General features: G+C 45.6%; 1 protein-coding gene across 1 annotated transcript in view; it reads right to left on the bottom strand.

The window, feature by feature from the left end:
- Positions 1–13,880, bottom strand: part of Wdr59 (WD repeat domain 59) — a 79,621-nt gene that overhangs the window by 43,725 nt on the left and 22,016 nt on the right. The window contains exons 3-7 of the mRNA XM_059263983.1: positions 9,397–9,532; positions 7,420–7,505; positions 5,807–5,887; positions 2,149–2,186; positions 843–931 (exon numbers count right to left, since the gene is read on the bottom strand). Coding sequence (XP_059119966.1) covers positions 843–931; positions 2,149–2,186; positions 5,807–5,887; positions 7,420–7,505; positions 9,397–9,532 — 430 coding nt within the window. The remainder of the gene's footprint in view (positions 1–842; positions 932–2,148; positions 2,187–5,806; positions 5,888–7,419; positions 7,506–9,396; positions 9,533–13,880) is intronic.

Raw genomic sequence — 13,880 nt, 5'->3', positions numbered from 1 at the left:
GGACCAAACCTGGCCTTATTAAGAACACTGACTTACACTGAAATGTGTGACGAATAAAACCAATCACAAATTTAAAAAAAGAAAAGAAAAAAAGAAGGAAAGGGGGCTGTCAGCCTATGGCAGACTAGACCAACGATACAGAAGACAAAAACAAACACTGCTATGCCATTCCAGCTTTTTGAAATCACCTTCTCCCGAGAGCCCCAGGAAGCACACTGCACAGTGCACCCCAGCAGGTCTGCAGCCTATGCCAGCACACAGGATGAGCCACCCCAACCCTGCTTCACTTCCCACTTTTCGTTCAAACGTGTGCAGTAGTCTCTGTACAGCTAGAACCTTACTGTCAGCCCCTGGGTTAGGACATGGTAAGGGGGAGGGGAGAGAATGAAGAACACTGGGTGTGGCAGCACATGTGAGCAGGCAGAGGCAGGTGGCTGTGAGTTCCAGGCCAGCCTGGTCTATATAGTCCTGGTCTACATAGTAAGTTCCAAGCCCGGCAGGGATACACAGTGAGACCCTGTGTAAGGACAGGAAAGCTTGGATCGGTTACAGTGGCTTACCTGATGTGCTGCTCACAGGGAGCAGTAAAGTGGGGCTCTATCTTAGGTCAGGCCAGGTTTACTGTATTAACCACTGATTACAATGCCTTCGTCTTCTACCCTCCAACAGCAATTCAGGTGAGAAGCAAATGTCATCTGGTTACAACGACAATTTGCCATGCCCCACAGGAATCTTCAATCCATTGAGACAAGTCCTGCGACTCAATGACACCCTCTCCACACCCTCTAGGGGAAACTAAATACCAACGACAGGAGAAAGGTCACAGGGGACAGGTCACTCACCCGCTTATCCCATATCCGTACATCACCGTCATGGCTGGTGGCAAGGTAGTTAGCGTTTTTTTTATTCCATTTGACCTGGGAGGCACCGGCTGCAAAGAAAAAAATAAAAACATAAGAAGAATGCCACTGCCCTCAACGTTCTCCGAGGTGGAGTGAAGCATGTCGAGGAGAGCTGGATAATGAGCTCTGATTCAGTTAGCAGAGAATCCTCCCAGTTTCTATGGCTGCACCGGCTCTTCCGCCAGTACAGACGAAAAGAGTTGCAGATAAGTGAGTTAACACATGGGAACAAGATCACAGTCACCTGTGGAGATCATCTCTAAGGGGACAGCCACAGGAGCGGCTTACAGTAGCAGGGATGGGGAGTCTGGTTGGTAACAGACTTGTCACAAAAACCTGACGCCCAGATGACAACAGAAAAGCCTCACTCTCACTCTGACCCCCTCACACTCTACTTTTTCATTGTTGTTTGTGTAACAGTCTTAGGGAAACACTGACTCAGGATTTGGAGTTAACCCAGTTCGGGCAGTACACCACCCCCATTCTTTCCTTTTGAGACAAGATCTCACTATGTAGCCCTGGCTGGGCCAGAACTTGTTCTGTAGAACAGACTGGCCTTGAACTCACAGAGCTATGCCTGCCTCTGTGCATCACCACACCCAGCCCTACACATCCCTACTGATGCTCATCCCCCCATCAGCACAGTTAGTTTTAGCCACTGCCACTGTGCTCATGAGCTCAGGATGACATCAACTGGCCTGGAGCTACCCATGAGCCCCAGGGGTCCTGCTGCCTCTTCCTCCCTAGATCTGGGATTACATCCCACACCACCATACCAGGCTTATTTCACATGAGTACTAGGGACCAAACTGGGGTGCCATGCTTGGAAGGCAGCACATTGCCAAGTGAGCCATCTCTCCAGCCCTCAGAGATTGTGTGTGTGTGTGTGAGAGAGAGAGAGAGAGAGAGAGACAGAGACAGAGACAGAGACAGAGAGCAAACACATCATAAAATATCTGAAGAAGTAATATAATATCCAGATTTTGCTTCAAAATAATCACAAAGGGAATGACGGTAAAACAGATTGGATATATGATGACAATTACTGACGCTAATAGTGAGAACAACACTGCAGATAACCTAGGATCAGGGTTAGGGTAGGACTCAGCCCGAAGCAAGCATCTTGGAACATGAGACTTAGAATTCCACCCAGCCACGATGGAGCATGGGCTGTGAGTAGTCGGCATCGTGAGCAGGGTGAGTGAGAAGGGACTGAGGAAGACGAGTCGGGGGTGTACATACTTACCTACAGCTGACAGGGCAACAGTAGGTTTCCTCGTGTCTCTGAAACAGATGAAGTCAAAAGTCAAGTGCCTGTTTCACTGCACACCAGCAGCCAGACAGTGCCAGTCACCTTCGCTTACATTTCTCTACTCTCCTCTAGGAGAATTTGGAATTAACATTGTTTTGAGGACCTTTAAAAAAAAACAATAAAGATAGCTGGGTGGTGGTGGCACATGCGTTTAACCCCAGCACACAGGAGGCAGCGGCAGGCAGATCTCTTGAGTTCTAGGCCAGCTTGGTCTACAGAGCAAGTTCCAGGACAGTCAGGGCTGCACAGAGAAACCCTGTCTCAAAAAAAAGAATCAGAATCTCTCAATGTTGTCATTATTCCTAGCCACAACAGGCAACAGTCACAGTATAATGCTGCAAGGACCTTCCCGGTGTTTAAAAACTGCTATGGGAGCTGGGGGTATACCTTCGTGGTAAAGTACTTACTAACATGGAAAAAGCCCCGAGTTCAATCTCCAGTAGAAAGGAAAAAAGAAAAGAAAAGAAAATGCTAGGCATAGTAGCATTTGCCTATAATCTCAGTACCCCAAAGGCTGAGCCAAGAGGACTGTAAACTCAAGACTAACCTGGGCTACATACCAAGACACTATGTCAAAAAACTAAATAAAAGGCAGGGCATGGTGGTTCACACCTGGCTCACACTTGACATCCTACATCCCACAGGCTGAAGTAGGAGGGCTGCCACAGCTGGAGGCCAGTCAGACCCTGTCTCAAAAGCAAAACAAAAGTGGACATAAAGGTTCATGTCTGTAATCAGAGCATACACAGTGACTTTGAGGCCAGCCTCAGCTACACAAAATCCTGTGCTGGGGGCAGGGATACAAACTACCCTGAACACTCCCTATAGCTACCAGGCAGGAGCAATAGATAACAAAAGACTGATATTTTTATCAAATGGAATATTGTTCATCTTAAAAAGGAAGAAAACTCTGACATATGCTACACATTCAGGGATAAACCTTGAGAACCTATGCTAAGTGAAATAGCCAGCCACAAAAAGGTAAGAACTGTAAACATGATCTTTTCTTATAGGAGGTAGCTGAAGTGGTCAGATTCATTAAAAAACGAAGTGGAACTGTTGTGGAATATTACTTTAACTATGTAGAGGTAGGCTGCATTTGTTTAACTAGGCAAAGATGTGTTACATTTATTTATGTTGTATTTGCTTAATTATGTAAAGATGTGTTGCTATTTTACCTTGCCCGCCTAAGGCACCAGATTGGTCTAATGAAAAGCTGAATGGTCAATAGCTAGGCAGTAGAGGGATAGGTGGAGCTGGCAGACAGAGAGAATAAGTAGGAGGAGAAATCTAGGCTTGAGAGAAGGAAACTAGAGGAGAGAAGGCGGGAGATACCTGGGGCGGGGCAGCCAGCTAGCAGGCCAGTTAGCCGGCCAGCCAGCCAGCTAGCCAGCCAGCTACATGAGTAAGACATACAGAAGGAAAGAAAGGTAAAAAGCCCTCAGGCAAAACACAGATGAAGAGAAACAATAATTTAAGTAATAAGAGCTAGCAAGAAGTGAGCCTAAGCTAAGACTGAGCATTCATAACGAATAATAAGTCTCTGTGTCATGATTTGAGAGCTGGTTGGCTGCCCAAAGAAAGCCTGCTACATGCAATTGCAGTTGGCGAGAGCTGAGTGCACAGTTCCAAGTGCTGGAAGGAATGAAGAGTTGTTTAATGTGTGAAGTTTAGGATCTACAAGATAAACCTTTGGAGACAAATTGCAGAATAATGTAAATGTAGCATGGTTTAGCAGCAGACTCAAAAAATGGCTATGATGACAAATTTTATATGTCATCACAATTTTAATAAGGAATTGTTGTGTGATATTTTGATTGTGTTCTGACAGGTAAAGCTTGCTTGGAGTCAGAGGGTGGAGCTAGCCACTAGCTAACCATAGAGGTTTGGAGGACTGTAGAGAGAGGAGACAGGAAGTGGCCTGAGAGAGGATCTCAGCCCTTTCGGTGGAAGGAACTGGAGAGGTAGGAAGCAACTGTGGCTGCTCCCCTGCTTCTTTGATCTTTCAGGTTTTTACCCTGATATCTGACTCCTGATTTTTTTTATTGACAAGATTAATTAGAATAACACTTCAAGAAATCATTACTGTTGATACAAAGAAGCACAACAGCTGACTATCAAGTCAGGGGGAAACTTCTTCCACAGAGACATAGGAGAGAAGCAGGCGGCTCCCTGGGGCTGAGGAGGCTTACTATTTAGTGGTTCTTAAACTTCCCGCACTGACATTCCCTTTTTGCCTGAGAAATTTTCATGCAACCCTAGGGTTCACAGGTTTATAAAATAGGTGTAAAATCAAAACACCTCAGATTCATTCTGTGTGTGATTCTGGATTAATTTTTAGGTCACTGAATGTTCAGAAATCTTTTCTTGTTGCCAAATGTTTTGAGACCCCCCGCATTCGGTGTGACTTAAATATCTGAGGAAAGAATGTCTCCTCCCACCCCCCACCCCATTTTTTGAGACAGGGTTTCTCTGTGTAGCCTTGGCTCTCCTGGAACTCACTCTATAAACCAAGCTGGCCTCAAACTCAGAGATCCTTCTGCCTCTGCTGCCTGCCAAGTGCTGGGATTAAAGGCGTGCTCCACTATGCCCGGCTAATTCAGTGTCTTCAAATGATGAGAATACTTGTTGTCTGTAAATGAGGGGTGCTCTCTAATCCTGCCCCGCAGTTCCCTGAGGACATCTTATTTGCTGAAGAGCTCTTCTCTTCACCTCTGGATTCCATGCTTCCCCTCAGATGTTAGACCTTAGACTCATAGGCTCCAAGGGCTGGTCTGCAGGTAACATGGCCGTATTTGGTCAGGCCAGGCACACATACCTTACTGCCTCAGAACACTTTTGCTAGTCTAACTAGTCTGTTCCCCTTCCATCTCTGGCAGGGTAAAACAACCCAAAGTTACTGCCACGAGGGAGGCAGTGGCCGGGCCACAAGGGGGCCTCCAATACAGCAGCGTCTGCAGACCGCTCCCTCAGAATGGCTAGCTCTAACTATCAGTAAAAGCAGCACTGTTCCTAGACAAGGCAGACCTCAGGCTGGGAGCTCCTTTAACCTTACTTTATGAGGCGCACCCCCGCGTGGAGGCCATTAGCCCCTCTTTGACAGCAGGGGACAGAGGCCTGACAGAGCCAGTAAGAGCTAAGCAGATGTCTCAGCAGCTCATCATCTGCCACCTGAGCAGACCAGCTCGACTTGCAAATACCAGCATCTGTGCTGCTTTGCCTCAGGGATTCGCTGGCCTCTGAGGACTGCTTTGCAGAACCCTGACAAGCCGGAAGAGCTGGGGAATTCAGACTTCTGGGGGCAGCCATCAGCTGTGACTGTAGTACTCTGCTTCCCAGGCCCTCGGTGGGGCACAGCTGAGGAAGGAGTTTCCCAGCAGAGACTGACGTTGAAGACTGACGTGCCTGCTTTTCACGGCCTTCCAGATCTGCCTGTCTTCATCCCTGGCAGCCCTTCTCTCACCTCTTACTAGACCTGCTCTCAGATCCTGGTCTCGGGATCTGATCCACGGGAATCAAACTAAGACACTTAACCTCTAACGGTTTCCAACTGTCCACCAACTGAGTGGCGAAGCCGCGTCGCTGTTCTTACTTGATGTCCCAGATGTAGATGTAGGTGTCCACAGAGCTGGTAACCAGGAGATCTGGCTCAAACACCGCCCAGTCCAAGTCGCTGGCAGAAAGAAAATAGAGAGAACACAGACAGACGGAGCTTCAACGTCTGGTTCCAAAGCGCTGACAAATCCAGTCTCTAGTGGCTCCACGAGTTCTTAACAGTGTACTTCCTAACATGGCGCGGGGCAAGGCACTAAGGTTCTTTGCAGGTGAACAAGAGTTAACTGAGCTCAGAAGGAAACCCGGGTCCTGCCACCCAGAATTGCCAGCCATAATCCTGCCCGCTCCCGAGAAGAAATGGGGCATTTCAACTTAAAACACGCACACTGCGGCACAGAACTGCAGTAAGGTCCTGCTGGGCCTGCCCTTTATCTCAGAAGAGCTTAACTTTTCCCTTTCTCTCTCCCTCTCCCCCTCCCCTCTCTCTTTTGTTTTGTTTTGTTTTTCAAGACAGGGTTTCTCTATCTAACAGTCCTACCTGTCCTGGAACTTGCTCTGTAGACCAGGCTGGCCTTGAACTCAGCGATCTTCCTGCCTCTGCCTCCCAAGTGCTGGGATTAAAGGCGTGCGCCACCACACCAGCTTCTTCTATCTCTTTCTCGGCCTGCTTTCCCTAAGACTTTTTCTCTAAAGGTCCCCTCCTCTCTGCAGGTGACTGACTGACCCTCTGTGCAGGTTTAATTCAAACAGCATGGCCTTTTCTCTTTCCCTTCTCCATCTTCTTCTAGGCAGTGGTGAGAGCTATAGCTTACCACCCTGGAGTTAGTTGTCTTTAACTCTTAAATTGCCCTAAAGCTTTAAAAACAACAACAAACAAGACATAAGCTCTGAATCTCTCCTAAGAAACAAAATGTAGAGGAGCCCACCTCTTCCTCTCCCAGCTCTCTTCCTCTTCCTACTCTCTGAATAAACAGACAAAACAAAGAGGAAACATACAGTTATCTCTAACTTATCAACCACGGGAGCCTTGGGTAAACCCTCCGAAGCAGGGGCAACTTACTTCCTGCTGTTACCCTCAGTTCCCGGAACGGCAGGACCCCACAGGCATCCTGCACACACAAGTATCTAATCTTCCCTGTTACTTCCAGGGCATCTTCCCCAACCCTCGGCTCCCTGCTACTACTCTCCAGGAAGAGGAAATGGAGACGCAGGGGAAAGGAGGATCAAGGGACACTCTGGAAGGCCTCATGTGGGGGGCAACTATGGGATGCAAGAGTTCCACGAAACAATCCACAGCGGCTGCCTGGCATACCCTTTCACTCCTGGCCACCAAGGACCCCGAATAAGGAGATTCTGTTGTGTAACAACCTCTCTCCCTCCTGCAGCCAAAATCAGCCCTGACCCTGTACTTTGGACTGGGCTGTAGCCAAGTCTTCTGGGATTCAGGTTATGCTTCCTAAATTTTAACAGGCTGTTCTCCAGGTTATTTTCACTTCAAGGCATTTGCCTTGAAGACTGAGGCCCTGTTGGCTCCTCGGGGCAAACGCAACACAGCAGGTCAAGCATGTGAAATGGATGGCATCTTCCCTCATCAAAGGACTGTGACCAAGTACGACGACAGGCCAGGAGGCTGCCCGGGGCAATGCCTACCTGATCACGCGAGTGTGGCCCTGTAACGTCGTGCCAACCTCCCCACTGCCGTCCTTCCACTTATAGAGATCGACCCGTTGGTTACTCTGAAAAGCAGCAAGGAGGAGAGAGCCGTGAGTGGCACAGCCATGCTGGAATAGACGCTCTCACCTCAACTGCCTAACGTAAAGAAGAGGACGCCATATAAAGCCAACTTGTGTGCCAGAGATGCTACAGGGTAAACAAAACAAACTTCAAGTCCAGGAAGTGCTGTAGAGAAGATCAGTCAGCAAAGTGGTTACCACACAAACATAAGGACCTGAATTCGATGCCCAACGCCCACATGAAAAGCTAGGGCAGAACCTCTGTGCTGGGGAAGGGGAGAAAAGAGAATCCCTGAGGGGTTACTGGCCACTCAGTCTAGCCAAATTAGTGAGCTCCAGGTTCAGTGAGAGACCCTGTCTCTAAAAATAAGGTGGAAAATGGTCAAGGAAGACACTGACCTCTGGCCTCTACATGCATGTAGACGACACACATGAAATCGTACACATACACATACACACACACACACACACACACACACACACACACACACACACACGAACACATATCCACATGAACACACACAAATAATGATAATCATAAAGGGCCAAGCATGGAAATCCACAGTTGCTCTAGAGCAGCAGTTCTCAACCTGTGGATTTGTGACCCCTTTGGGGGTCAAATGACCCTTTCACAGGGGTCACCTAAGACCACTGGAAAACGCAGATATTTACATAACGATTCATAACAGTAGCAAAATCACAGTTATGAAGTAGCAATGAAATAATCTTATGATTGGGGTCACCACAACATGAGGAACTGTATTAAAGAGTCACAGCATTAGGAAGGTTGAGAAGCACTGCTTTAGAGAAAATGATGACAAAGAATCTGGAGAAAGACACCAGAGATGACATAGTCCAAAATCTTCTGAGGTGTGATAAGGTTCTCAGAAAAGAATAAGAAGCTAGGTGTAAACCCTGGGGAATTCACGTATAAATAGACACTGGAAATCTACAGAGGTTAACCAATCTAATGAACTCCAATTAGGAAAGCATCCCACCCTTGGGATGGATAAAGTAGTTTTGTTTTACTTTATTTTTAACCATCTGTATGTGTGGGAGGGGGTATATGCCTGTGAGTGCAGGTGCCTTCACAGGCCAGGAAAGGCCAGAGGTCCCTGGAGTTAGAGTTGCCGACAGCTGGGAGCCACCCAAGGTGGATGCCGGGAACTGAACTCAGGTCCTCTGCAAGGGCAGTTCTTGCTCTTAACCATTGAGAATCATCCCTCCAGCCGATGGATGAGGTGTTTGATCCCTCTAAAAGCAAAGAAGGCCAGCTCCAGACCAGCTCACATTCCTCTCCTCAGAGTATCTTTCTGATCATGGGCCACGCAGCCCTTAGCTAGTCAGATTGTCACTAAGGAAGGTAACTCACTACATACAGAAATGAAGGCATCTACTTGCTTCCCTTAAAAAATCTAGATTCAGTCCCTAGAAATAAATACAAAGCCTGACACAGACTAGGGGCCAGCAAATTAACTATACATATACACACATACATACATAACCTATAAGACAGCTTTCCTCTTTTTTCAGAAACAGGCAAACCTCTCCTTCTCAACATTTATTTATGTTTATTAAACGTGTATGGGTGTTTGCCTTCATGTGTATCTGTGCAGCATGTGCATGCTGCCCATGGAGGCCAGATGAGGGCGTCAGATATCCTAGAACCCAAGTCACAGACAGTTATGGTTGTGAGCTACCATGTAGGTACTGGGAATCAAACCCAGGTCCTCTGGAAGATCATCCATCCAGTGAGCCATTCGCCAGCCTCACAAACCTCTTTTTTTTTTTTTTTAACTGAGCAATGAAGATTACATTCTCTTCTCTGTGCAGGACAAAGACTTGCCTTAATAACACATTTTAAAAAAAGACAACAACACGTAAATGAACTCACTGAAGCTGCAAAATAGTGTGCGAAGCTGTCATGAGGATTCCACTGCACAGCTCCAATGTCCCATTTGCTCTGGCGGGAGATTTTGCGGTGACCTTCAAAAGGGGCATCTAGATTGACGATGTACAGGAATCTTCGGCTAGAACAACATCAACATTATAGCAATACAGCAATGTAAGAGCATGCACGTTACGACAGAAAAGCACATGCAGAACTGCAGCAGTTTGCAAGCAGTACTCCAAAAACTCTCAGATACACATGACAATTATCTACTCTGAAAGGCATACCAATGACAAGTGTAACCCAAGCTGACGGTTAAGCAAGGGGGAACAGTATCCCCGTGAGAGCTACCTCCATATTTGGCCTTCACTACCCATATCCACTCAGGAGAGAGTGTCTGCTCCCTCTGTATTCAGCTCCAACCTGCTCCTCTCCCAGTCTTTCCCAGTGCCCCAGATAGGATTGATTCCAGTTCCATGTTAATCCCATTGCAAGGTCTACATTTCAACTGTGTTTTCTCTACAAGAAGGCTATAAAAGGTTAAGGCTCTTGTCTCAATTCACCTGCATATCTGGAAACAACACCAGGTCTAGAATATCTTTTAAAGCCCAATATCACCAGGCACAGAGCTTTACACTCAATAAATGTGTTAAACACACTTATTACTGGGTCAAAATCCTGCCAAAAAATCTCAAATTCCTTTGCAAATCTACTAGTCAGAAACAAAACCAGATCCATCAGGAAGTGAACTAATGACCCAAGAAAAAAGAAGAGCAATCAAAGTAGCATAGGAAGGCTGTCATAGTAAGTTTAAAGTGTCAATCAATATAAAGAATCTGAAAAATAAGAATGCTTTGTATTTTTTTTTTAAGAAAGAAATTACTGCTGGTCTGTGAATTAACAACCCTGAAGTCACCTGGCATTGATTTTAATTAGAGAACATGCTAAGCCTCTGGGTATCAATGAGGACCAATGAGCTCAAGAAAAAAAGATTAACAGTCCCCGTTTGGAAAGACCAGAATTCTAGAGAGTAGCAGAAACTCTAAAGAGGAACGATGACTAAGGGAGAAGGCAGCTAACACAGGGAAGACGGAATTTCACAGACCTTCTGGAACGTCTAAGAGAGTTGATGCAGAACGAAGATCTAGAGGCAAAGGAATCAGGTACTCTTGGAGTAGAAAGATGGCACCCTCCCATTAGGAGGAAAATCAGTCTCGACTACGAGCTTCATCCATGAGCTGTTCCTCCATTACTGGGGAGCTCGGACACAGTGCAGACGATGGAGAACAGCAGAAAGGGGACTCTTGAGGATAGACACCAGTGACTCAATGTGTTTCTCTTCATTCCCAACCCCCAAAGCCCTTCCAAAATATAGTTAAAAAAAAAAAAAAAAGACAGGAAGCCACACGGCAAAGAAAATTGGAGGGGAAATGGAAGCATATGGACAAATGGTAACTGATAATGAGTAACGGCAGATAATAAGCCCAAGTGCTGAAGGCAGGAAGTGTCTCAGAAGCAAGCTGATTGGAGGTGTAGGGCCTGGTGGCACCTTCTCTAGGCAAAGAGGGCTGGAAGGCAAAGCAGAACGTAACAAAACAAGACTGTTGGGAAGCATGTGAATGGCTATCCCAATCACTCCTTACTCTTTTTTTTTTCCAAGATTTTTTTTGGGGTAGGAGGGTGTGCAACTGTGCCCACAACTAGGGGCCAGAAAAAGAGTCCCCCTTTCTAGCACTCTCTGTCTATGCCTTTGATTTCAAATAGCAATTCAAAGTCTTTCAAAGTTGTTGAAAATTAAGAAAATCTAACAGAGGGCTGGAGAGATGGGCCAGTAGTTACGAGCATTGGTGCTCTTGCAGAAGACATGGGTTCAGTTCCCAGCACCCACACCATGGCTCACAATTGCCTGTAACTACAGCTTTGGGGAATCTGATATCCAGTTATGGACGCTCAGGGCACCAGACACATACATAGTGCAAATATATAAATTTAGGAAAATTCATACACATAATTTTTTTCATCTTAAAACCCCACTTACTGCTCTTGCAGAGGATCCAGGTTTAGTTCCCCACACCTACATTAGGGACTCACAACCACCTATAACTCCAGTTCCAGGGATCAAATGACCTCTGGCTGCTGTGAGCGCCTACACACACCATGCCATAAATTCATGCAGGGACACACATAAAAACAAATAAACAATAAAGAAATAAATCTCAAAGGACAATCTAATGAAATGAAATAAAAAACAAAAAAAGAAAAAGGCCAGAAAAGAATCCACTTAGGAGAATTAACACTAACAACTACAGAAACAAAGAAAGAGGAAAAAGAAAATAGAGGGGAGAAAATTATCAAGGATATAAGGCAGGAGAAGCTTCCCAAACTAAAAAATACATAATTCAGATTGGAAGGGCCTTCTAACATGCTAAAAAATACTATAATGTAATCAGAATGGTGACTTCATAAACATATATGTTTGTAAATTTATTTGAGCTATTCACTTCACATTAGTATAGTACATATATCTCACTACATATATTTTAAAATTCTTTTTTTCCTTTCATTGAAAGTAGATTTTTGCCGGGTGGTGCTGGTGCATGCCTTTAATCCCAGCACTTGGGAGGCAGAGCCAGGCAGATCTCTGTAAGTTTGAGGCTAGCCTGGTCTACTGAGCGAGATCCAGGACAGGCACCAAAACTATACAGAGAAACTCTGTCTCAAAAAACAAAAAAACAAAAAAAAAAAGAAGAAGAAGAAGAAAGTTTCCCCTCCCTCTACTCCTACCCAGTTCCTTCCCACCTCCCCTACCTGAGAGATCCACTCCCTTTCTCTCTTTAGAAAAGAACAAGCTTCTAAGAGATAACAATAAAACATGACAAAATGCAATATAATAAGATGAAGCAAAAGCTGTCATATTGAAGTTGGACACAGCAACCCAACAGGAGGAAAAGAGTCTCAAGAGCTGGCATGATAGTCATAGACCTATTGCTGGGGATTCTTGCTCTTTTGGGGGGCCCGCCACCCAGCTCCCAAATAAATCACACACGGAGGCTTATTCTTAATTACATATGCCAGCCTTAGCTTGGCTTAGTTTCTAGCCAGTTTTCCTTAACTTATCCAGTCTACCCTTTGCCTCTGGGCTTTTCCTGTTCTCTTACTTCTGTAAATCTTATTATTTTTTTTAAGATTTATTTATTTATTATGTATACAGTGTTCTGCCTACATGCATGCTTGCAGGCCAGAAGAGAGCACCAGAACTCATTACAGATGGTTGTGAGCCACCATGTGGTTGCTGGGAATTGAACTCAGGACCTCTGAAAGACCAGCCAGTGCTCAGCCGCTGAGCCATCTCTCCAGCCCCTGTAAATCTTATTCTTACTCTATTACTGGTTGTGTAGCATGGTAGCTGGCCTCTGATGTCCCCCTCCTTCTCTGGCTTCTCCTTTTCAATTCTGTCTTTCCAGAGTTCTCCTATTTATTCTCTTTGCCTGCCAGCCCCACCTATCCTTTCTCTTGCCTCACTATTGGCCGTTCAGCTTTTTATTAGCCCATCAGGTATGTTAGACAGGCACAGTAACACAGCTTCACAGTGTTAAACAAATGCAACATAAACAAAAGTAACACATCTTAAAATAATATTCTACTACAGAGACCCACCCATTCTCATTGTCAGAAGTACCATAAAAATCCTCAGCTGAAAGCTATAATATATATGCAGAGGACCTGGTGCAGACCCATGTAGGCTCTGTGCTTGCTGCTTCAGTCTCTGTGAGTTATCTGAGCCTTGCTTAGTTGATTCAGAGGGCCTTTTATACGAAAATGAAGTGGAGCCCTTCAAATCTGGGCTGGAAATAATATAAGCATGTACATGCTGAAAAACACAATAGGCATTAGCACATGTATGATTTCCGGTCACATAATTCCAATTCTCTAGAACATTAAGGATGACACTCTTCAAACCAGCAATGTGGGAAAATCTAACATTCAGAGAGCCTAAGAGTATCTTATGGGTCATTAGTATTGCTACATGATACAGAGTATTTCTATCCCTCTATTTACTTGGATAAAGCAGTATCAACTGAGGAAATAGCTTAGGGGGTAAAGTATTTGCTGTGTGATTATGAGGACCTGAATATGATCCCCAGAACCCACGTGAAAAAGGCTGGGCATGGTGCAGACGCTGTAATTTCAGTGCTGGGGTGGAGGAGACAGGTGGATCTCTGGACCTTGCTTCCCAGCTAGTCTTGTATACTCTGAGTCCCAGCCCATCGAGAATCCCTGTCTCAAAACTGAACAAACAAGGTAGTCGATGCCTGAGGAATGACACCTAAGGTTATTCTCCAGCCTCCACACACACGTACATACACACACACCTCAATAATGAAAGAGGGAGGGGACAGGAGGTCTTCTGAGTGCCTAGACACAGGCTCAAGCAATCATGGTGAAAACTTCACAAATTTTAGAGATAAAAGATAGGATTTTAGCCG

This window comes from Peromyscus eremicus, chromosome 5 (genome assembly GCF_949786415.1).
Source record: "Peromyscus eremicus chromosome 5, PerEre_H2_v1, whole genome shotgun sequence".
NCBI classification, from domain to species: Eukaryota; Metazoa; Chordata; class Mammalia; order Rodentia; family Cricetidae; genus Peromyscus; species Peromyscus eremicus.
Note: the sequence above shows the minus strand (reverse complement) of the source record. Positions and strands in the feature narration are given on the sequence as shown.